This window comes from Nematolebias whitei, chromosome 13 (assembly GCF_014905685.2).
Source record: "Nematolebias whitei isolate Nwh7 chromosome 13, NemWhi1, whole genome shotgun sequence".
In the NCBI taxonomy this organism is placed as follows: domain Eukaryota; kingdom Metazoa; phylum Chordata; class Actinopteri; order Cyprinodontiformes; family Rivulidae; genus Nematolebias; species Nematolebias whitei.
Window position 1 is genome coordinate 4,499,079 of NC_056510.1, and position 24,625 is coordinate 4,523,703.

General features: G+C 41.3%; 1 protein-coding gene across 1 annotated transcript in view; it reads right to left on the minus strand.

Annotated features, from left to right (window-relative positions):
• adcy5 (adenylate cyclase 5) overlaps positions 1-19,844 on the minus strand; it is a gene marked incomplete at its 5' end in the record, with an annotated part of 29,876 nt that extends 10,032 nt beyond the window's left edge. The window contains 9 exon segments of the mRNA XM_037686786.1: positions 919-1,006; positions 4,675-4,772; positions 5,682-5,841; positions 6,386-6,408; positions 12,626-12,763; positions 13,803-13,944; positions 14,055-14,213; positions 16,316-16,443; positions 19,733-19,844. Of these exon segments, the coding sequence (XP_037542714.1) occupies positions 919-1,006; positions 4,675-4,772; positions 5,682-5,841; positions 6,386-6,408; positions 12,626-12,763; positions 13,803-13,944; positions 14,055-14,213; positions 16,316-16,443; positions 19,733-19,844 (1,048 nt within the window).
• Between the last annotated feature and the right edge of the window lie 4,781 nt (positions 19,845-24,625).

The window sequence follows — 24,625 nt, forward strand, 5'->3', positions numbered from 1 at the left end:
CCCCCCCGGTCCAGCTCTAAAGGATAATAAAAACTATCTCTTGCTGTCCCTTACTGACCCGTCACACCGAGACTGATTATTACATAAAACATTTTAATATCATCACAGTACAGAGCAGTGAAAAGTATGGAGCATGGTTGGTGCATCTACCGTACTGTTCGCTGTATAAGTCGCACCTTTTTGCATAAATTAGCGACTTGTGCAGCGAAACGACTTATTTATGTTTTTCTGCATATTTATAACCTAAGTTTTGGCCGAGATCTGACGATCTCATTCATTCTGACATGAAAAATATTGAACACTACCATTTTCAGCTGCTAGAGGGCGCTGGAGAAATATGGCAAGCCAAGTGTCTCATTAAGAGGTAAAAGTGGTTATTAATGAGACACTTGGCTTGCCATACAAAGCCACCTTCGTCTCGCTCCGGAACTCCTGGAGCAGGTGAAATGCAGCTGATTTGACCGTTAAAGTGCATTTATTAAATAAAAGTTAGACTGAGACACACCTTTACTATAATGTCGAGCAAACAAATTATTGTTTTTAAGTGTTCATTTTGTTAAATTCTTGTTAAAGTCCTCCCGTGCACGCTCCCGCGGCCGCCATTTGTCAGCCAATCGGTTTTTGGCACAACACCGGCCCACATTTCCAGGTTGTCAGTGGTGACGCGTAATAAATGCGACTAATACGGCGAAGCGACGTGTTTGTTTCTTTCCACTTTACACATATTTGGACTGATGCGACCTATACAGCGGTGTGACGTGTACGACGGAAAATACAGTAATACATATTCCCTGGACAAATACAACTTCTGAAAGAAAGTGCCTGTAATGTATCGCCACGCTGCAGATAAATATTCTGTTGTTAAAAACTAGTGTTACCTGTTGTCACACTCTGAGATGCTTTTGTTCAGATACGCACCACATAACAGGAGTACACGGCTGAGATGAACACGACCGCCATCAGGACGATGAAGCAGGTGACGAAGAAGCCGATCATCAGGCTCGAGCTGGACACAACGACAAGAGGGGATTAGTTACATCTAATCCTTGTTTCTGTCTTTGCAGAGGGTCGCAGACATATTCTCTGTATTCTTTCTATGAAATTTTAATGTGATTTAATGTGAAAGACGATGCAACCACAGCAAACCTGCCCGGAGAGTTGTTCACTACAACTCATAGACCGAGTGAGGAGAGCATTCATCAGAAAAGAAGCCAAAAATAACCCCGATGGATGGGAGGAGTTGTCCATAAGACGTAACGTATTTTCCAGGATATAAGTCGCAGATTTTTGTATAGGTTTGTCAGTCCTGTGACTTATACGCCGAAGCGACTTATATAAGTTTTTTTTTTCCATATTCATACAATTTTTGACTGATGCTTTAAATTTCGAAGAACTGCAATAACGAGTCCTCCGGTGTGCGCTCGCTTCACTCAGCTGGTGCAGGCGGAGGAACGCTGGAGAGCTAGAGGCTCCGGCCACGATGGATGGTTGGATGGTTGGATGGATGGATGGATGGATGGATGGATGGATGGATGGCGTTGCACTGCCCAGGTAAAATGAAGCTGTTATGACCAATAAATAAACCCATAATAAACACGACGGGTCAGCGGTGACTCATAATAAATGCGACTTATACGCCAAATCGACTTAAATAAGTTGTTTTCCTCTTCATGATGCTTTTTTTGATTGATGCGACTTATGTGCCAGAAAATACGGTATCAGCTGCACAGAGCTGAGCTTCGTGGAAAAGCAGCCAGGAGAATGGTAAACACACAAATAAAGCCGGCTGGAACGTCCTCCCCAAACGTGTGGAGGAAGCTGCTGCGGCCTGAAGAGTCAAATGAAACTCTTTAACTAACAAGGACAACGTCACGTATGGAAAACCCTAACACCTCGCGTCATGCTGAGAACACCGTCCCCAGTTAGAAGGTCCAAAATATAGAGAAGCCTGAGCGTCCAAGAGGTTTCACCTTCCTGCAGGACAGAGTCCAAACACTGGTCTGGGTTAAGGAGAACCAGTTACATGTCTCTGGTTTGATCCGAACACTGCTGGACACAATAATCTGACCGAGTGTGAAGAATGGATGAAGTTTCAGTGGTCAGATGGACCAAGATCACGGAGAGGAACCTGAAGAGACTCGCTGGGGGGGTGGAGTTAATGGTGTCTGGGCTGCAGAGCTTCATCTGCAGAGCTTCATCTGCAGGTGTCTTTAGTTTTGGGTTCGTGTGAATCCACTGAAAGAAATCTAGTGCGACAACATCAAGGAGAGCGGGAAGAAGGTTAAAGTGATTAGGGGAGACTGATTAAATGAAGGAGGTGGTGAGGGGCAACAACGAGAGCAGAATCCTGTGGAGGACGCAGAGGTGAAGACAAGAATAAAAGATAAGAAGTGCAGCGGGGAGACGAGCGGGTCCAGGAGAAGGTTAATGGAGGAGGAGAAGAAAGACGATCGATAGTGAGAGATGGTGAAGAAGAAAGGAGGCACAAAGTTAAGAAACTGCCTGAGATTGTTCAATCTGCTGCAGTTCCACCAACTTCTGATTTGATTATCAACTTTATTACCCCCTTTATTATTTAAAACGATCAGATTTGCGGTTTATAAGAGTTGTCCAAAACTTAGTTGTTGTGTTTTTGCATCTTGCCCAGAAGGACGACTGCTTTAAAACGTGCTGAGAACATTTTAAACGAACAACCGAGACAACGAGCAGTTCCACGATGTCCCTGTCGCCGAGCGATTTAATGCTTGTAGTTTTTGAGATGAGTGTTTTTCTGGACTGGAGCTTAGCACAGAATGAAAGTAAGCCTAAAGGTTTTTTCTGTAAGATATTCAAGTGGGGAGTAGTCCTGCCTGTCACGATAACAAATGTTTCTGGGCGATTAATTGTCTCAGAAATTATTGCGATAAACGATAATATTGTTTGAAATTTGGCAATAATTAGTAATTATTGTCAAATTTACGAAGAAATGTTGATTTGTTTTGAGTGTAGTACCTTTTTTGACCACTGGATGGCAGTATGAGACAGTTTGAACCGAAGGATGGATAGTGAGGGAGCGAGCAGCGTGTCTCTTTAAGAAAAATGGGAGGGAGGCCCCTTGACGTGCCATGAGCTGTCTCTCCTTCCTTTTTTTTTGGTTCTCAAAATGGCGGCCGCTATAGTTTGAGTTCTTTAGCATAGCATTTGTCACACAAAGCTTTTAATAAAAATAAATAAAAAAAACAGTAAACAAGTTCTCAGCTTCTTTTTGCAAAAAAAACCAAAAAAAACCAACTTTTTACATGAAGGCACGAGTTTCAACCGTGAATTTTGGAGCTTCGACAAGACGGAGTTTATTTCCCGAGGTCGTCCTGTTAGCTTAGCTTGTAGCTTAGCTCGTAGCTTAGCTCGTAGCTTAGCTCGTAGCTTAGCTGCTTTTAATGATCCAAAAATGCGATTTTGGATCATTAAAAGCAGATTTTAAAGAGAAAGGGAGGAGGACGTGAGTGAAGAGACCGGAGTTGAGCCTTTTGTCATCCAGACACGAAGAAACGATAAAGCTGATCCAATAATTTTCAGTCTGAACTGAAAATTCTTGGATTGTATACCTGGATTATTGAGCATCAATATGAAAATGAGATCGATAATTTTAATTTATGCAATTAATTGATTTATTGCAACAGGCCTAGTGAGGAGGAGTTACACTGTGAAGAACAGACAGAACAGAGTTTGATTTTATTTTTTGTCTGAGGCAGAGCAGAGTGACAGATCCTGGTGAGTGGAGGGAGCGATTGTATCCACCACCAGGTGCAGTGCTGGAGCCAAGGGGTGGCCAATGGTGGCCTTGGCCACCATAGATTAATCTTCAACCATCCCAACCATTTGAAGAAACTCTACTTTGAGGCAATATAAAAAGTAGAAAGTATAGATTCCTCAAATGAAAGGGGTGGCCAGTTTAAACATATATAAAGTGGTGGCCATCTTGAATTTTGACTAGGCAACCCAGGTTTTTGATAGGAATCTTCCTTACGCCTGTATTTAGCCACACACCAGAATGGAAGTTGTACCGCTCTTATTTTTGAAGTTATGCTGATGGATGGACGGAGGGTGTTTCCAGTTCCATCACTTCGCTCCACAGCAGGGGACAAAAATACTCAGCTGGCTGATCAAAAACGTAACTTGATCCCTTGGTGGCAGGATTTGAGTTTATAGGTTTGATTTTGATCTAGACTGCAACAGAACATCAATTCAAGAGACGTGTCCCTTGAACAGGCTGAATGTATCTGCAGAGAAAACGAGTCACAAACGAGTCACTCGTTGTGTGAACTCTGGAAATAAAGTGACTGAACGTGCCGCTGTATTATTCCCCAAACAAAGTTTCACTTCCCTGATTGTGTCCTGCAGCACCGCTCGGACTGGAAGCTGAGACTTGTAGCCTGAAAGAGCTCCAGACTTCAGGAGGTGCACCAACTGGTCCACGTCATGACCAGACGAGACACGTGAAAGGCTCAAGTCCAACACAGAATTAAGTTGCTTGGTCGAGGGATCACAGAGAATTTCTACCATTAAGTTTTATATTTCTGTGATTCATGTTAAAATGAGAAGCAGAGAGATGTGTGAGTACGTGAGGGAGCAAACACTTAAAGGTTTTTATACGTGCTGAACATTTTATTTACTGTTCTCAAAGAGCTGACTCACCGTGGAACGATGACGATCTGGATGAAGCAGATGAAGAGAAAGACGAGCGAGGCGCAGGCCACGTACGCTCCGAACCGGGTGTCCACCTGCTTGGAGTACTGCAAGAGAGGAGCCACAAAGGTCACACCAAACTGTCTGGACATCCTGTCCTACCACAGAAAAAATATAAACTAAACAAATAAACGATTAGACTGAGAGTCTCGATACTGACGTGAAAAACAGTTGAAATTTATTTTTAGTCACAAGTTATTTTAAAGTTAACTTTACTCAGTACAGTAGTCCCTCATTTATCACAGGGGATCCGTACCCCGAAGCCCCGCGATAATAGTACAAGTAGCAGTTTATTTTAGTATACACATATATATATATATGCATATTTGTGTATGTGTATATATATATATATATATATATATATATATATATATAAAGGTGTTTGAAACACTTCCCATAATATTCTAAACAATGTCTCTAAACTCTAAATGCTCTAAAAGAGACTGAATGTTGTGATTTCTGTTCTCTGCCTCCTGCAAGCGCTTAGCCACGCCCATTTCTCTGCTCTGCACGGAGATCAGCTGATCAGCTGCAGGAGGAAGCTTCTTCTGCAGCTCTGGGCTGCACAAAGATGCAGCAGGTGCTAAATAATTTTAAATAATTTATTTTAAATTAAAAATTTAATGCCGATCATGCAGCTCACCCATCAATCAGCCACTTGTGTGTCATGTCCACTCTTATTTTGAAAAACCACGATGGAGCGAGTCCACGAAAAATGAGCCGCAAAGCAGTGAGGGACTAATGTCTTTATACATATAAATATTAATATTCATAAAGTAAAATATTTTGTAACGTCTCCTCTCAGACTGTCCTCCATGCTAAAGTCGACTCCCTCTCCGTGCTCTTTTTCTCTGAAGGACTTCCTCAAGGGACGAAAAGACAAAGATTTTCTCTCAGGCCTACACGGCGCATCATGGCCACCTATCTGCTGATGCACAACCTCTGTGTGCGTTCACCTTCTTCTCCAGGTCCGACTCCCTGAAGGTGAGCAGAAACTTCTTGACATGCTCGGAGCGTAGCCGGTCGATGCTGCGGGCGTCGATGGCCCGTCCTAGGAACTCGTCCACCTCGTCCTCTGGGTTCAGGTTTTCCTGCGTGTTCCTGAAAATACTGTTCCTGAATCAAACAAGACGAGAGGCTGACAGTTAGTGCTCAGAACAAGAGCCGTTCTCTTGGAGCTGGACTTCTTTCCCGTCTGTCGGCCTGGCCTCTGTGGATCAGTGCGATGTCAGAACAGACTCAGTTACAGATCCACTCGAGGGGACCGGGAGAGGGCGACTTGTGAATGAAGTGGGTCCATTCTTTGTCCTGGAAGAAGCTGTGAGTTAAACATCTCCTCTCTGCCGCTCATTGACTCTGAATGCAACAGCTGTTACTGAAGAAACAACAACTAAATAATAAAAGTTCAACACTGTGAGACAAAAGATGCTCAATAATAGAAAAACGGTCAGAAAGACAAAGTGGGCGGAGTCATAAACCTCCTGAGATACGTCTTTATTTGTCTTTTAGTTACACTGGATGACTAATAGTAATCCAAGGGCACTGACTGACGCCGAGTCTAGTTTTATGGTTGAATACTGACGATACTAAGACAGTTATTGTAAATGTTGATAGACATGGGCATACACGTTGTATTTTAAATGTTATAAATGTTACTCACTTGTCCTTGGGGTCCTCAAAGCCCTGAAAGAAAGAAATAAAACAGAGGATTAACTGACACTTCTAAAAGTTCACTTTTTTACAGCTTTTGTTCAGAAAAACACAGCTGAGATGTTTTGTAGTGGGTTTCAGTAAAACGGTTGTAAATAGTTAATATCTTACCTGCTGTAGGTAGTTTTTTTTTTTTAATAACTTCAGTTTCAAAAATCATTTAATTTTGACTGTATTTATTTTAAAACCATAAACAGTCCAAGACATGAGTGCACTGTCGTGGTAACATGACTCCGGTCTCAAACGTTTTGTTTTAATGTTTCTGGTGCAAAATATTCAAATGGGGAGGAGTTACACTGTGGAAACAAACAGAGGAAGTTTTTTTTGCTTGTCCGAGGCGGTGCAGAGTGACAGATCCTGGTGAGTGGAGGGATACATTTTATCCACCACCAGGCACAATGGTGGAGCTAGGGGGTGGCCAATAGTGGCCTTGTCCGCTATAGATTAATCTTTGGCCACCCCAAAGACCACCCCAATCATTTGAGGAAACTATACTTTTAAGCTATAAAAACTAGAAAGCACAGTTTCTTTGGGGTGGCCAGTTTACATATAAATAAGGTTGTGGCCATCTTGGATTTTGACTTGGCAACCCATGGTTTTTAATGGTGACCTTTCTTACACCTAGACGCAGCCGCACAACAAAATGGAAGACGGCATATTGTTTATTTTTTAAGTTGTCCAGCTCATAAGGTTTACATATACTGTATACATTTATGGTGGCAGCCATCTTGGATTTGGATGTGGCAACCCCATTTTCAAAAGTAATCTTCCTTATGCCTAGATGTAGCCACGCACCAAAATGGAAGTTGGTACTTCACTTATTTTTCAAGTTATTTTGATCACAACAAACACGAATGAACCGAGGGCATTTCTAATCCCCCCCCCCCCCCCCCCGCTCTATGACAGGGGACAAAAAAAAGTATTCTCAGAAATCGCCTGTGAAATGCAAGACTGACTGAATAAAGGTGTATTACACAGTGTTTGCATGACCATCTGAAAAATGTTATTTTAGATTTGAGTTTTTTAAAGAGGCAGTAATCCACTTTAATTTTGGCCTTGCTTAAACTTGATGTTGGTTTAATAATCTGGTCAGAATACAGCTCAGCTCCTCCACAAGGACCCTGTTTAAAGAGCTGTCTGCAACAGGTAAGATATTAGTTGTTCATAACTTTTCTTGAAAACTTTAATTCAAAAGATCTAAACATTTTTAAATCTTTCTAGTTGTTTCTCCACTAAGCATCTTTAAAAGAAAACTGATTAATGTATCAAACACATTTATTTATCTTTTCTGATGTATAAAATCACTTTCTTGGCATTTCTATCACCGAAGATAAATGTTTTGATCTTTACGTGTTTGAATAAACTGCAGTTCCTGTTTTTACAGCACTAACATTAAAAGTTTGATCTTATCCCTGATTTTTCTTACATTCACAATTTTTTTCTTAAGATTTGTTGTAACTTCTACAAACTGCAACAAATATTCATATTTTCCAGACAAACTTTTTTGTGTGTGTAAACTGTGTTAAACAGGTTCAGCACACCGATAATCTCCAAGATAACAGCATATTCAGCATAATAATAATAATAATAATAATAATAATAATAATAATAATAATCAAGCACAATGCAGGCAATGGTGTTGCAAAAATAACAGTGATTTGAAAAACTGACAAAATAATGATTAATTTGAGCCAAAACAATAAAACAAATACAACTAGAGAAATTGCATTTCCTGTGAAAATGCAGTGTGAGTGCTTATTGCTGAAAAACTTGATGAAAAACAGCTGAAATCAGCTAAAAATATGCTGGAGGTAAGCTGAATTTGAAGAACAAGCCTAAGTTATCAGGAAAATGCAGAAAGAACGCATATTTGCTAAATTAGATTAAGGTAAGCAGAAATTATCACAAAAATTAGGAAATTAGCTAAAAATGCAGAAATTAGCAAGCAATAGCTGAAAAGTAGTTGAAAAGGCAGAAAGATATGGTCCGTAAACCGTAGAAAGAAGCTTAAACTATCAGGAGGAAGTGGAGGGAACTGAAATTAGCTAAAAAAAAAAATGGAATTAGTTGAAAAGCTAAATTTTGCACAAAACAGCTAAAAAGTAGCTGAAATAACAGAAAAATCTGAAATTAGCAGAAAAAAGCTGAAAGGAGCTGAAATTAGTAGAAAGAACTTAGATTGAAAGTAGCAGAAATTCCCCAAAATAATTTAATTTATCTCAAAACAGCTGAAATTAGCTGAATTTTTTTAATTACTAAAAAAAGTAGCTGAAAATGTAGAACAAGCTTAACTTAGCAAAAGAAAGCAGAAAGAACACATTTACCCAATTAAACTGAAAGAAGCAGAAATGAGGACTAAAAAGTGGATAATGTATGAAAAGAGCTGAAATTAGCAACAAAAAAACTGCTGAAAAGTAGCTAAAACTTTCTGATAGAAGCTTAAATTACCAGAAGGAAGTGGAGAGAGCACATTTTTGCTGATTTAAACTGAGAAAAGTTCAAATGAGTGCAAGAAATGTGGAATTAGCCAAAAAAGCTAAAATTAGTATAAAAACAGCTAAACAGTACCTGAAATAGCAGAAAAAGTTGAAAGATCATAACAAGCTAAAATCAGCAGAAATAATTTAGAAGCACAAAAATGCTGTAGTTAGCTGAAATAATCTAAAAGGAGCACAAACCAGCTGAAAAAACATATGCAATTAGCTGAAAGTAGCTCAAAAGAAGTTTAAATTTGCTGAAAGAAGCTGAATCAGAACAGAATGTGAAAGGAGCAGGAAAAGGTTGTAAAGATCTAAAGATATGAAGGATGTAAAATGAGCTCAATTCATTTTCTATGAGAAAAAAAAAGTGTCAGAAAAGGCCAAATATTTCAAAAAGCTAAAGTTGCACCAATACCAGAAGTCATAGTAGGATTGTCCTGAAAGAGCCGAACGTTTTGATTTAAGATTTGTTGAAATAGCTGAAAACTGCGGGACGAGAGAGATGCTGAAAAACGTACGGAAGAAAACTGGATCGCAGTAGCGTGAAAGCTTCTCAAGCATCCACACAACGAGGGTGAAAGGTCCCCGCTGGCAGGAAAAAGGTCCTGAATGCGTCGCCGTATGAAAAATAACCGAGTCAAGACCGGAACAACATCTTCAATATTCAAGATTTAAATGGTGCACAAAAGTCTTAAAAATAGACAAACAACTTCCACTTTAACGCAGCTTTGATTAGAAAAATCAACTGTTGGGCGTTTTAATTTATAATTTTTACATCTATGATCCGTTGCTGTCGTTAAGCTTCACAAAGAAAAACGCATTAAGCCAATAAATCGTTTCACTTCTCACTTTTCACATTGTCTGTGTGCACATCTTGTTACAAAGCTTTCATTGTGATACCAGCCCAAAAACCACAAATTCACAAGTTCATGCAAAAACTGGTGCAAAATGAAAATCAGGAGCGCTTCGTCCTTTCTATCGAGACGACCGCCCATCGTTTAATGGACATAGAAAACAGTAAAAGTGTACGGCATGTTTTAACTTCAGGGTTAGCATGAAACAGCATGAAAAGGAGCAAACAGACCAAAATGTGGCGAATTAAAAAAGCTCAAGTGAAAAGAACTTCTGCAGTTTTTTTAAAGAAGTCGAGTGAGCCACTTGGAGACGTCGTCTGATGACAAGAGAATGAACAAAGAGCTGAACCGGAGCAGATGAAATGTTTTGTTCTGCACGGTTGTTTCGGCTCGTTGGCCTTTAACGTGGCTGAAGCTTCAGTAGGTGGTGCTGTTTTCTGTTCGGCTGCTCATTTTACCATTTGGTGCTTTGAGGCCTCTTGAAGCCCCGCGTGCAGGTCACAAGAAAACACACAAACTAATAATAATCACAGAGGATCATTTATATGGACAGGCTGTTTGAAGCTCCGCTCTGCAGGCATGCGCTTTAAGCTAATTACAATCAAAGTAACCAGCATTTCCACGGTGTCAGCGTCCACCCCGTCACGTTGTACTCATTAAGAGGGATTTCTCTGCAGAACGGTGGAACACAAATATTTTATCCCACAAACAGAAAAAAATACCTGAAGTAGTCGTGTCCTTTTCATTTTTAATCTGTGCACATAATAAACGAACAATCGAGTCCTGATTTTTCAAAGCTGCTGTGTACGCCTACATCTTTCTCTGCTACGATACCAGTGCTCAACTTTGAACCAGTTCCTTTTGTTCTAACCGTCAAAACGTCAAGTCCAGTCCAGAAAACCAGTTGTCACCAGTTTTTGTTGGGTCAGTTCCACCCGGTGGCCCAGTGGGCAGAATACACCAACTAACAAGCGGTTCACCGATGTCCCCCGTCCTTCAGGGTTTTAATAGTGAATGTTTGTAGTGATCGGGACGAGTGTTTTTCTACACTGGAACTGAACACGAAAAGTAAACCTAAATGTTTTTAAGATACTCAAGGTGATAGTTACACCGTGTAGGAGAACACAGGTGGTTGTAGTTTTTACTTGTCCAGGGCAGCGCAAAATGATGGATCCTGGTGAGTGGAGGGAGCAATTTTATCCACCAGCAGGTGCAGTGGTGGAGCCAGGGGGGGACCAATGGTGACTACTATAGATTAATCTTCAGCCACCCCAGTCATTTGAGTAAACTATACTTTTAAACAATAACTATAAATTCTAGTTTCCGCTAAAAATCAGGCTGGCCAGTTTACACAAACATATATATCTTGTGGTGGCCATCTTGGATTTAGTTGCGACAACCCACTTGGGTTCTCTGCATTTAACCCGTCACACCTGAGCTACTCCCAGGTGGAGCAGTGAGCAGCTCTGTAAGCACCAGGGAGCAGTTAGGGATTAGGTTTCTTGCTCAAGGACACCACGACATGTGGGCATGGCAGGGAGTTGAACCTGTCTGGTCCCGATCAGCTGCCCTACCGCTACACCATCTCGGCCAGTCAACAGTGACCTTGCCTAGCAGCCGCACGCCAACATGAGGTCGGCACCTCTCTTACTGTTCACGTTATCCAGCTCACAATGTGCACTGACGTTTATGGTGGCAGCCATCTTGGATTTTGACGTGGCATCCCAATTTTCGAACGGAACCTTTCTAACGTCTGTGTGTCATTAATGTGTCCGTTTATCATGCTCACAACATAAATAAATACATTTTAACATGTTTACACAATAGATTATTATACCTTGTAGCTCTCTTGCTGATTTCCTTCATATCCCTAAAGTATCAGGTTCAGACAGCTGAGTGAAGCTGACACCCCACCCACTTCCAAAATTAAAGCAACTAGTCTGAATGGTTAGTGCTCCGTTAGTGCTGGTTTGTGCCGTTAAAATTTTCGTTTGTGCCGCTTTGCTTTCTGAGATATTAAAGATTAATTTTTAGCTCATCCAAAGGTCACAATCCCCCCACGTTGCTCCAAAACAGACGGGAGTGGTCTACTTTTGTAGTGCTTCGTTAGTGCTTCGTTAGTGCTTTGTTAGTGCTCGTTAGTTCTGGTGAAACTAGCGTTTGTGCTGCTTTAGTTTATGAGATATTAAGAATTATAATTTCGCCCGATGACGTCACCACTCCGGTCTGTTTTGGAGCAACATGGGGGGATGGTGACGTCATCGGGCAAAATTATATTTCTTAATATCTCATAAACTAAAGCAGCACAAACGCAAGTTTCACCGGAACAAACGAGCACTAACGAAGCACTAACGAAGCACTACAAAAGTAGACCACTCCCGTCTGTTTTGGAGCAACATGGGGGGAATGTGACCTTTGGATGAGCTAAAAATTAATCTTTAATATCTCAGAAAGCAAAGCAGCACTAACAAAAATAACGGCACAAACCAGCACTAACGGAGCACTAACCATTCAGACTAGTTGCTTTAATTTTGGAAGTGGGTGGGGTGTCAGCTTCACTCAGCTGGTTCAGACCCATTTAATTACAGACGGAGCTCCTGTTTGTTTTATAGTGCATTAAACCTCAGTATGCTTGTATTGCTAAAAGCCTCTCTAGCCGGGGTGAGGTGAGCCACTGAGGGACATCCCTGCTGCTCATCTGCAAACCAGATCAAAGAGTTTTAACTATTAATGTGTTGGCATCGCCACCAAATGACGGCTGTTGGCAGCAGCTGTGGCACTCAAACACGAAGAGACAGAAAGCTGCCGCACCACAAAAGGTCGGGACCAGTGATCGCTTCTCTTCATTTTCCTCACCATCCTCTTCATCTCCTTGGAGATCTGGGGTACACCCAGGTGGTTGTAGAAGGGACGGTCGGTCCAGTGGCCGCTGTTGTGGGTGACAGAGTTGGTTCTTTGTCTGCTCATTTTGGCGATCATCGCCTTTTCTTCTTTCTGTGAGAGATAAAGATGCACAGCAGTTAGAGACTAACAATATTTTTTATCTCTCAAAACTTTATTGTAAATGTTAAGAAGACTTAGCTTTGCTAGCCCATTTATACCAGTGGTCGTTGAACATTTGTAATATAAAAATATCTAACCCAATTCAGAGGAAAAACAAACAAATGTTCTAATTAATTGATTTTTTTTAAATTGGGTGAAGATTTTGTTTCTGATCAAATAAACATTTCTAAACATCTTGTGTTTTTCATAAATAAATCTTGCCTCAGCACCAAACAGTCCACACCGAGTCCTTCAACGTGGGCTCATTGATTTGCAGCTCAGATTAATACGTTTACATTCATGTTTATGGGTTCTCTGAAACAGAGTCGGCACCGGACCAAGTTTCATCTTTCAGTGAGAAGAGCAAAACAACCGATAGGTGCACTTTAAAAAACACAACTTCATTAAAAATCTGTCCTTTAAATTAAAGACCGAACTTGTTCCAAATCTTAGAATATGCCAACACTGACATTAAGAGGTGCAGACAGGAATTTTAGAACTCATATGTTTTAAGACGCTCACAATGTTTGACGTGAAAAAAAATCCCTATTTTGCTCATTTACAGGTTTAGAGTCAAATCACAGCGGTCTACTAGATTACATTTGCAAGTTTTGACGTTTAAGAAAACCCACAGCAAGGCACCCAAGGCACCAGCACTTCTTAAAACGCTAATGTTTGTTATAATTCTCTTGAAAATTGCGTTTTGGAGGGCCTGAACGTGCACAAAAATAAATACAACTGACGCACGTCAGAAGTGGTAAAAACTGTCCACAACTCTGCACCAGATGTCACACGACTGATTTAAGTCAGTCCCAGCACTTATTTCCATTCCCATAACACTCCACTAATTGAAAAAAACTTAGCCCCGCCCCCTGTTTTGATTGACACTTGTGGAAATGTCAGCATCAGATGCGGCTGCTGCTGGACCATCCACCTGAAGGAGAAATGGACAGTTTTAGGTTCCTGTAGGGCAGTAACTGGAGAACTGTACTCGTTTCTGGCTGCAGCCCACAATGAGGTAGGTTTCTATGTTGTTCCTCTTCAAGTAGGCGTTTCTCTCTCCTCCTGCTCCTGGCTCCACATCGTAGTCCCCGTTCAGATAATTCAGAGTGGCCTTGGTGATGTGAATACGCCTGAAATGACAGGAAGTCGTTTATTTATTTTTTCTGACTTCCTGAGCGTTTAGTCATCTGAAGCCTCACTCGTTTAAAACAACTGATTTGTAGAAATCAAACAAGCGTACCCAGCTTTGCCTCCAGCTTCCATCTGGTTCGCTAACGTGACATCATTGGACCAGACGTCAAACTGCCACTTCCTGAGGCCCAGAACCCCGCAGTGCACCCTGCCACTATGGATCCCAACGCGCATGTTCACGTTCACCCCGGTCACCTCTCGAACCAGCCTGCACGGAACAGGAAATGACGTTTGGAGACCTGAAAATGATCGTTTCTAGTATTTCAGCTCCAGTAAGAACCTCCTGAACTTATCTGAATTTAAAAAAACTTTCACAATGTTTCCGTACATTTTAATTTCCAGGGTTCTGTTGTGGAATCAGAACTGAGCTGACGTTTAATATTTCAGGTCCATTTTTTTTTTTGCAGCGCTCAGCAAAATTCAAGTTGCTACTTCACAAAAATATATTTTTGTGTATGTTGTGGATGACATGAAAGTTTCATCTGTTACCATGACGACCAATGACCGCCTAAAGATTAAAACGTGTTTGTATTCAGCCTCTTCGGATTTATTAATCTGGATTAACAATCATCATTAAAACAGGCAGTGAAGGGTTAGTCTCCGACTCCGGGGTGGAACACAGTAACTGGTGACGTAGTGGTTCTGTACAGCTGACTGGTCCCAGCAAATGCTCCGATTTGTTAAATCTGTGTTTTTAGATGTTTGACCTTTTTGCTGAACTTAAAACAATAAATCCTTTAAATAAAAAGTTCAGCATTTTTAGAAATGCAGCTTCATCGCTGCCGAGACTTGACTACAGTCTGTGTTGTTGTCCCCCGTCGATGTGACCAATCACTGGGAGAATTAAAGGGATAGTTCAACCATTCTGAGACGTATGTATGGGCTTTTTAACAGCCTCGGTTAAAACGGGTTATTTCAGACTAGGCTGATGAGCTAATGGTTACGTTACGCCTTTTCTGTCAGAAATATAAAACTACTGCTGGATGCACTTCATGGCTGCGTCAGAGGTGCTATAGCTAGCTGCTGGTGTTGCTGGTTTAACTGAGACAGTAGTTAAAGGGGGAACCAGTGTGCAAACGATCAGAACATACAGCGACCTTTGACCGTTCCTCATACTCAGTTCAGAAGTCATCTCAGGGCACTGAACAGAAACATTCAAATATAAAAATAATAATTTAACTTTATTTATCTGAGGAGCAGCTTTGAGTTTAACTCCATCACAGAACTCTCATCTTGAGGAAGCAAGAAGGCGACAGTGGGAAGGAAAAACTCCCTCATGAGGAAGAAACCTTTAGCAGAACCAGGCTCAGGACAAGCGGACCATCTGCTTCGACCGGCTGGGTTTGGTAGGAATAGATACACAATGGCAGGTCAAGAATCACATGTTAATGAAAACGATTCAATTTTAACAATTCATTTAAGGAAATTAGGTCAATTTGTCCTCTAGTAGTTTAGCAGCATAACAAGCTGACCCTAACTATAGGATTTATCAAAAAGGAAAGTCTTAAAACTGGACAATGTGTCAGCCTCACGGACAGAAACTGGAAGTTGGTTCCACAAGAGAGGAGCCTGAGAACTGAAAGATCTTCCTCCCATTCTGCTTTTGGAAACTCTAGGAACCACAAGTAAACCTGCAGTCTGAGAGTGAAGTGCTCTGTTAGGAAAATATGGAACAATGAGCTCTGTAATGTAAGATGGAGCTAGGTTGTTGAGGGCTTTGTAGGTTAGAAGTAAGATTTTGAATTCTATTCAGGGTTTGACAGGGAGCCAATGGAGAGAAGCTAAAACTGGACATGATCTCTCCCAGTAACTCCAGTTAAGACTCTGGCAGCAGCATGTTGGATCAACTGAAGACGTTTTAAAGAAGTATTTGGACACCCAGATAATAAACCATTGCAATAGTCCAGTCTAGACCAGTTTTTCTGCATCATCTTTAGATCAGATGTTTCTAATGTTAGTGATATTACGCAGGTGGAAGAAGGAGGTTCTAGTAACGTTTTTAATGTGGGGGATAAAAGACATGTCCTGATCAAAAATAACACCAAGATTTTTAACATTAAAGCTGGAGGACTGATTAATGCATCTAAGGAGGGAGAAAGACTGAAACATTCATTCCTAAGATGCTCAGGTCCAAAAACTCAAACCTCAGTCTTGTCTGAGTTTAAAAGCAGAAAATAAAACATTGAAGATTCATCTGCAGTTCATCCGTTGATCCAACAAAAGGCTGTCTGACGAACGGCTTCCGTTTCAACTCTGAGACAAACTTGAGACAGATGTATCGATTTCCCTGTCACATGTTAACCGACTTACGAGATGGCTTCTATCATGTCCAGTCCCATCTCCACGCAGCAGTGGCCGTGGTCGGCCCTCGCCTCCGGCAGCCCAGAGACACAGTAGTAGCAGTCTCCCAGGATCTTGATCCGCAGACAGTGGTTCTCCTGTCACAGCAAGCAGAAAGACAAGAACAAGACGGGACAACTTACTGGATGTGAATGCAATAAATACCCGATAAATAAACTATTGCTACAATGGCCTGGACAAGCAAAGACCTTCACCTTGATTTGTGACTTTGACCTTGAAGCTGGTGTGATGAAAAGTGTATGTGACACTCCATCTAGTGATGATGCATTTCAAAGTTTCGTTAAATTACCGTAATTTCCTGATTATATGCCGCTACTTTTTTCACACACTTTGAACCCCGTGGCCTAAAAAATGCTTCAGCTAATTTATGTGTTTTTTTTTTTTTTTGACGGGGCTAACGAGCTTCCTGCCGCCAAAACCTTTAGCCTCGTCACATTCGGGCGTTCACATAGTCTCTCTTGGGGGGTGGGTCCTCTTGACTCAACGTGACTACCTGTATAAATAAAGGTTTTTAAAAAACACCTGAACGAAGAATATTCAGCCACTCGAAAGTGTGAATCGTGCATTTAAAGTGGCACTCCAGCTGAAAGCACAAGCTCAAGGGCACAGTGTGCAGGAGGAAAATGAAGACAGCATTCAACAGTAGGCCATTGTTCAGAAAAAAAAAACATTTACTGTACGCATTTGTGTATGCTACCAGAACATATTTAATTAAAAGTTTTAAAAAATATGTGCAAATATCTCATGTTACAACTTCGGACACCTGCGGCTTATATTCAAGCGTGGCCTATATACGTACAAAATTACAATTATTGGAAATTTTGTGGGCGTGGCTTATGTTCGGGTGCGCTCAATAGTCCGGAAATTATGGTATCTTTGTCGGATCAGAAGTTATGAATGGGACAAGAGAAAGTTTACAGCCTATACCATGATACCAACCTTAGACAGGAGTATAATTCTGTAGAAACTGGGACAATGGGTTTTGATTTATTGCTGTAGAGTAAAAGTCTTATAGACGAACAGTAAAGGCCTAACAAATGTTGGTTCTCTTTGATTTTGTGGTAAAATCTAATTCTAGTTATACAATAACACACTTTGAGGTGCTACAAAATGCATTTATTTTGAAATGTTATTGGTGTTATTTCCACTCAGTGTTTGAAACTAGTGTATTCTTGCTTCTGCTGATTTTGATCTACATGTATTTAAATTTAATTTCTGTTGAAATTCTGAAATTGTACAGAAAAACAAAATCATTTCAGAAACTTCTGAAACGCTTCTGTAAATGAAGTTTATTGTCAAACTTTATAATATAATTTTTGTATGTATGTCTCCCCTGAGGGCTCAGGCTGGAGAAAATACCATCTCATGATCACCACCTGAGTTCCTCTTTAGCACATGGATCAAAACAAGAGGATCCACTGTGCAACGAGCCCAGAGCAAGCGTGCACGTGTGTATGTGCGTGTGTGCAAAGACGGAAAGTACATCTGTCATGGAGACAAAAGTATCAGTAGCAACATTTCAGGTTTATCATGAAATTATGCGTGTTGTGTTCATAAATATTGATTGGCAGCCCATCAATCCACCTTCCAGAAACAAACGATGCACAATGAGCTTGAACTGGACAAACAGAGATGGTTCTGCGTACGGAACAAGCGATCAATATTCATGAATGTGCTTTTTAGGAAGCTGCGGTTCAGATGTTAAAAGCTGGCTATGAATAAGTGCAGCTGCAGGGCAGTCGTGGCTCGTGTGAAACGGATACGTTCAAGCTGCTCGATGCACATTTGGCATTTTATTTAAACGTGTACGTCAAAGAGGTTATTACAGAAGAAGGAATTATTTCAAACAAACTGTTGAAATTTTAAAAAGTTTGTTCAGTTTAAAATGTTGCATGAATCCTGCACCAAATTTACAAGTCTTCATTAAAATGGTTGCCTTAGTGTGAGAGTGCTGACAGCAGAAGTGTTTACGAACGATTCGTTACATGAGACAGCAGTAGCTGCATCTTTCTCCTTCCTGTTTCCTCCCAGGTCCCTGGTCCTATTGTTCTGCTCGCTTCTTCTGCACATGGTTTTATGTCCCTCACCGCTCATCCAAAGGTGAATCAAAAAGAGACAAATGGAATCAGGTTGTAACTAAATTGTCTCTAGGCGAGAGTGAATGGTTGTTTGTCTCCGTCTGTCCCTGTGATGGACTGGAGGCCAGTCCAGTGTGTCCCCCGCCTCTCGCACACTGACTGCTGGATACGGGCACCAGTGACCCCCGCAACCCAAAGAGGAAGAAGCGGGTAAAGATAATAGACGGATGGACGGACGGATGGAACCAGGTTGTCTAACTTCAGTTTTATGTCACATCCTACTGAACCTGCAGAGACTTTCATAACGTGGTTTGTACATGCTGCGTTAGCAAAGCATGTTTCAATATTTGTGTTTATGAAGCGTTCACTCTGTTGAGATTATTTGTTGTTGTAACTCGTTATCCTCATTTCATTAAGAGATGTTATAGAGCCTGATGCTGTAGACAGGAAGGATCTCTTGTAAAGGTCCATCCCACAGTGGATCCTAAGAAACTGGCTGCAGATGCCGTCTGATCCGTCCACCCAGACTCGGCTGGCCTCTCGGTTCCCCCGGGCTGTAGGACCGCCTGAATGCCGGGCAGAACTCCTCCCAGAGCGATGGCCACGCCTCCCAGCAGCCTGCCGAGCTCCTCGTCGCTGCGGACAGCCAACTGTAGGTGCCAATGAACGATCCTGTTCTTCCGCTGTCATGAGCCATGTTTCCTGTTAGTTCCAGGATCTCAGGGGTCAGGCACTCGAGCACAGCCGGCAGGTAGATGAGAATGCATCCACAGAACATCCTTTTCAACTCATTTTTTGGGCTAATTTCAGCTCTTTTTGCTGCATTCTGGTAGTTTAAGCTTGTGTATGCATTTTCAGCTACTTTTCAGCTACTTTTTGCTCATTTCAGCTTTTTTTAAAGCAAATTTCCTAATTCTTAAGCTAATTTCTGCTTATTTAAACGTACTTCATCAAATTATGTGTACTCTGCTTTTTTATACTAACTTAGGCTTGTTCTTCCATTTCAGCTCCATTTCAGCAGTTGTTTTTTTTTAGCTAAGTTCAGCTGTTTTTCAGCAAGTTCTTCAGCAATAAGCATTCACACTGCATTTTTGCAGGAAATGTAGTTTCTCTAGTTACAGTTGTTACGTTAATGGCAATACTTTTAAATTGTGATAATTTTGAAATCCAAAAGGTGCAATTTATATATATAAAAAAAAGAAGCCTAGAAATGTTGACATGTAAATATTCAATCTGAAGAGTCAGCACAAGTTTTGAAGCATCTGCACATGTGTGATTGCATCCTTACCGCCGCCAGCTTATCAAAGCGGGCAAAAAGTTCATTGAGAGTCATCACCAACTCCTGCGCCGTGCACTGCGATGCCAGACTGGTGAAACCCTCAATGTCTGCGAACAGGATGCTGCAGAGACAAAAAGACAATTCAACTTTCTTTAAAATAAATTCTGTTCTCTCCACCCAGTCTCTGCTGCAGAGAAATTATTCTCTCCACAAATCGTGCTTTTTTCTCACTAAGGCCCCCTTGACACAAGCTGAGTGTCTTTCACAGGTCGTGGTGGTATATTATTGTTGTAGAAGTGTATCCGTGACATGACGAGTCATTTTGGCCTGATTGTTGGGAAATGTGGAGCTGGACTGGCCGCACTTGCTTCACGCCCAGACCAAGAGCCCGTCACACCCTACTGACGGCACACCAAGTCATTTACTGCAACTCTTCTGGCAGCACGGCTGCTACACACGATGTGTCCATACGCCGCTTTTTCTACAACAAACAGGATCATGCCAAACCCTCCCCGCGTAGCTGCAATGACCAATCCATGCACTCAGTCATGCTTCTTCTGCCTTTTGATTCCAAAGGAAGAAGAACTTGTTCTCATCATGGTCAAGGTTCTGCACAGAAAAGCCCTTCATCTGCACCTCATGCTGATTGAGTGTCTCCTCCTCCATAGCAAGGCTAAAACTGATGCCGAACCAGAATTCTTCAGATCGTGACAAGGTCATGGAAACAACCCAGTTTGAACAAGATACCCATTAGGCTCATGTGGCCTGATCTTCTAGTTGGGACAGTCGTGACAGGGTGGTGTGATTGTGAGCATCTCAAGGATGTGGAAAAATGCAGGAAAAAGTCTAATTGGCCAGTAATAATGATGCAACAGTGCCATGATCGGCTTCACGCTGAAGCAAGCTCATTCCAGTCCCATTCTAAAAGGTTGAAAAGGTCAAGGAGGCCGTGGCAGGTTCGTCCATGTGAGGTTTAGTAACATGGCACATGACATCGTGAGCTACTTTAACTTCAGCTGACCGAATGATGTTTGAGTCCTCGTTCACTGACTGTTTCCTATGTGTGCATTGAATCAATGGTGTTAGGAAAAGAGCCAGTGTCAAGGACGACCTAAGGTCAGGTCAACGTTCATTGATGTTTATTGGAGTAAAACAACAATTCATTGACCTGGAACCTTTTTATTCCTTTAAAAAACAAGTAGTTTGGGAAGAGCGTATTATTGAAAAGCAAACATCGCTGAGGTCTAAACTCCGAGCTTGCACGTTCTGCCCTCACAGTTCGATACCCAAACCCATTATCTGATGTCTTTACATCGCCTCAAGGTATGAATGTGAGTGTGAACATGCATTTGCCTCCATGTGCCAGCTCTGTGCACGACTGGAAACCTGCTCAGCGTGCACAGCACCTTCAGCAACATGTCAGCTCCAACTCTGGTACAGATAAGCAAGTGCTACTGATGGATGGGGAGAAGTTCCCCATCCGTGGTTGAACAGGCTGCTGTGGTCGATCTGCGCCACTGGTCTGACAAACGCGTCATACGTGTCTCGTTTCTTGGAGGCTTAGTTTTCAAGATGAATGTTTTGTTCTGGTTCTGGACTGGAACTGAACAGGGAATGCAAGTAAACCTTAATGTTTTTGGTGTAAGATATAGTTACACTGTGCATAAGCATAGAAGTAGGATTTTATTGCTTGTCTGAGGCGTTGCAGAGTGATGGCTCCTGGTGAGCGTAAAGAACTAGTTTATCCACCACCAGGCACAAAGGCTGAGCCAGGGGGAGGCTAGTGGTGGCCTTGACCACCATAAATTATTCTTCAGCCACCCCACTGACCATCCAAATCATTTGAGGAAACTATACTTTTAAGCAATAAAAAAAAGAAAGCATAGTTTCATCAAATGATAGGGGTGGATGGTCTACAGATACATATGGCAGAGGCCATCTTTTAACATGGCAACCCAATTTTCAGTAGTGACCTTTTTTCAGCCTGGATGCAGCCACACCCCAAAATGGAAGTCTAGATTTTGCTTATTTTTCAAGTTATTATGCTCAAAGCGTGGATGGATGGAGGGATGGATGGAGGGATGGATGGATGGAGGGATGGATGGATGGAGAGCATTTCCAACTCCCCTCTTCACTCCATGATGAAGGACAAAAATATGCACAAGTATTAATGTCCACAGGCTTGAAATATGTCAGTATTGTTGACATTTATGAGTTGTTGACATTTTCTGAGCTCAGTGAGGACTGAAAATATACGTTCATTTTGATTTACTTTATTAATTTGATTAATTTTTAAAGGGTAATGGTTTACTGACTGAACATACCTTCCTACAAGTTGAGCTAAATTTAATTTGTATTCCATTAATTAAATAATAACTGTAAGATTAGATTAGCACAAAAAAGACCCAGCATTCCTTGAACAAATGGATATCACACATTGCTTTTTATGCCAAAGTTTCAAACTAAGAATATTTTATGTTAAAAAATGATGGAGTTGTTGTCATTTCTTCAAATATTGAAAATACTATTATGTGGAATATGACACTGTAACTTCATACATCACTTTCAAAGGTTGTGTTGTGAATGGCTGTATATGAATCTTCTTATACCAAAGTTGTTCATGGAGTTCCTCAGGGTTCAGTGCTTAGACCAATACTCTTTACCTTAGGTAATGTTATTAAACAGCATGGGATAAATTTTCATTGTTATGCTGATGATACTCAGTTATATTTGTCCATGAAACGCAATGAATCCGATTAGCTACTTAGATTACAAGCATGTCTTAGACTTAAAGACATAAAAACCTGGATGACCCTAAATTTTAGGCTTTGAAACTCAGACAAGACTGAGGTTTTGGTTTTTGGACCTGAGATTCTTAGGAATAAATATTGCAGCCTTTCACTTTCTCTGGATGGTAGTAATTTGGCCTCCAGTTCTAAAGTTAAAAACCTTGGTACTATTTTTGATCAGGACATGTCTTTGTCCCCCCACATTAAAAGGTTACCAGAACCGCGTTCTTCCACCTGTAATATCACTAAAGCTAGAAACATCTTGTCTAAAAGTGATGCAGAAAAACTGGTTCGTGCATTTGTCACTTCTAGGCTGGACTTATGTTGTGACTTGGCACTATAGAAATAAACTGAACTGAAATTGAATTGATTGATTGACTTTCAGCTACAACTGTATCAAATTTGAGCTCAATATCTGTAAAATTAACAGTTATAACTATGTTAGTGTTTGCTGTTGTGGTCATCATGAATTGAATTAACTCAGTTATCCATCCATCTATCCATTATCTTTATCCGCATCTTCCTTTTCGTGTCACGGGGGTCACTGGCACCCATATCCAGCAGTCACTGTGTGAAAGGTGGGGGACACCCTGAACAGGTTGCGAGTAACCCTAACAGAGTTGTAAATCCACACTCAGAGAGTTTGATTAAATCTGTCTTGTGGTTCATAAAATAAAAACTCACATCTGAATTTTGTAGTACAAAATAAACCAAAACAAAGACTTTCAATCTAAATGGTAAGTTTGGTTGGAGTTGGGTGCGGTAGAAATTAGATTTTATGTCTCGGGTCAAGAGGTACCTTAAAGATGGAGGTAAATTGTGTGCGGTGGTTAAACAGTTTTGTGCAGTCATGTGCAAATGCAATTCAACGCCGACACTCAAGCATTTAAAATGGCCTGAGACACCATTTGTACAGATGAGGTCTGGGCAAAGACAGCGTTAGAGTGTGTCAGTTTAATATATTTGAAGTAACACTGTGTGTGAAAAGTTAGCAGGGAACAAACAAGCAAACTGTTTATTGTTGGCTTTTGGAAACAGGCTGAATATTCCTGACTTTACAGTGACGGCTCCCCTGTGGAAAGGTTAGCAGCATTTTGTTTTGGGGGAGCTTCATCACTGAGGATCTCTCCTGGAGAAAGAAAGCTCAGCAGAGGTTGCATTTTCTCAGGATACCAAAGTGAGTGACAGTCCTCACCACCTTGTGTGAACTATTGAGAGCATTTCAATCAACACCACCTCCTGGTATGACAACTGCATGAGCGAGACGCAGGTGGCTTAGTATGGCAAGCCAAGTGTCTCATTAATAGCCACTTTGACCTATTAATCAAGGTCGAGGTCAAGGTCAAGGTGTCTATTGCCATACACATCAAATGTGGTACTTGAGGTAGAATGAAACTATGTACACAGGGTCCCAGTTACATCCAACAAAATACAAACTGCAAAGGAAAACAGTAATAAGATCTAAGATATGAACTAAGAATACACTAAGCACTAATAGTACAAAACAATGCGCCAAACAACAGCAGCATGAACACGAGTCTGTGTGAGCAGATGAGGATGAATGAACACAGCAGCGTGAAATAAATCAGCAGCATGAGATCAGCATCATGGATAGTCAGCAGCACAGACTGACAATCAAGTTGTATTACAGTGATTTTTTTCACAACGATAATCCTGACTAGAGATTCATGAGTCTAACAGCCTCAGGGTAGAAGCTGTTCCTCAGTCTAGTGGTCCTACACTTAATGCTCCTCAAGTTCCTGCCTGAGAGGAGCGGGGCAAAAAGTGTGTATGCTGGGTGAGTGGGGTCCTTCATGATGCAGGTGGCACTCTTCCTGCATCTGGAGGTGTAGATGTCTGTGATGGTGGGGAGACTGACTCCAACAATTATTGAGACACTTGGCTTGCCATACTGCTCGAGGACCCTCTAGTGGCTGAAAATGGCAATGTTTAAGATTTTTAATGTCAGAATGAATGAAATCGTCAGAGCTCAGCCAAAAATTGGTTTATAAATATGGGAAAAAACGTTGCTTCGGTGTATAAGTCGCAGGCCTTGCAAATTTATGCAAAAAGGTGCGACTTATGTGGTGAACAATACGGTAATTGGGTCAGA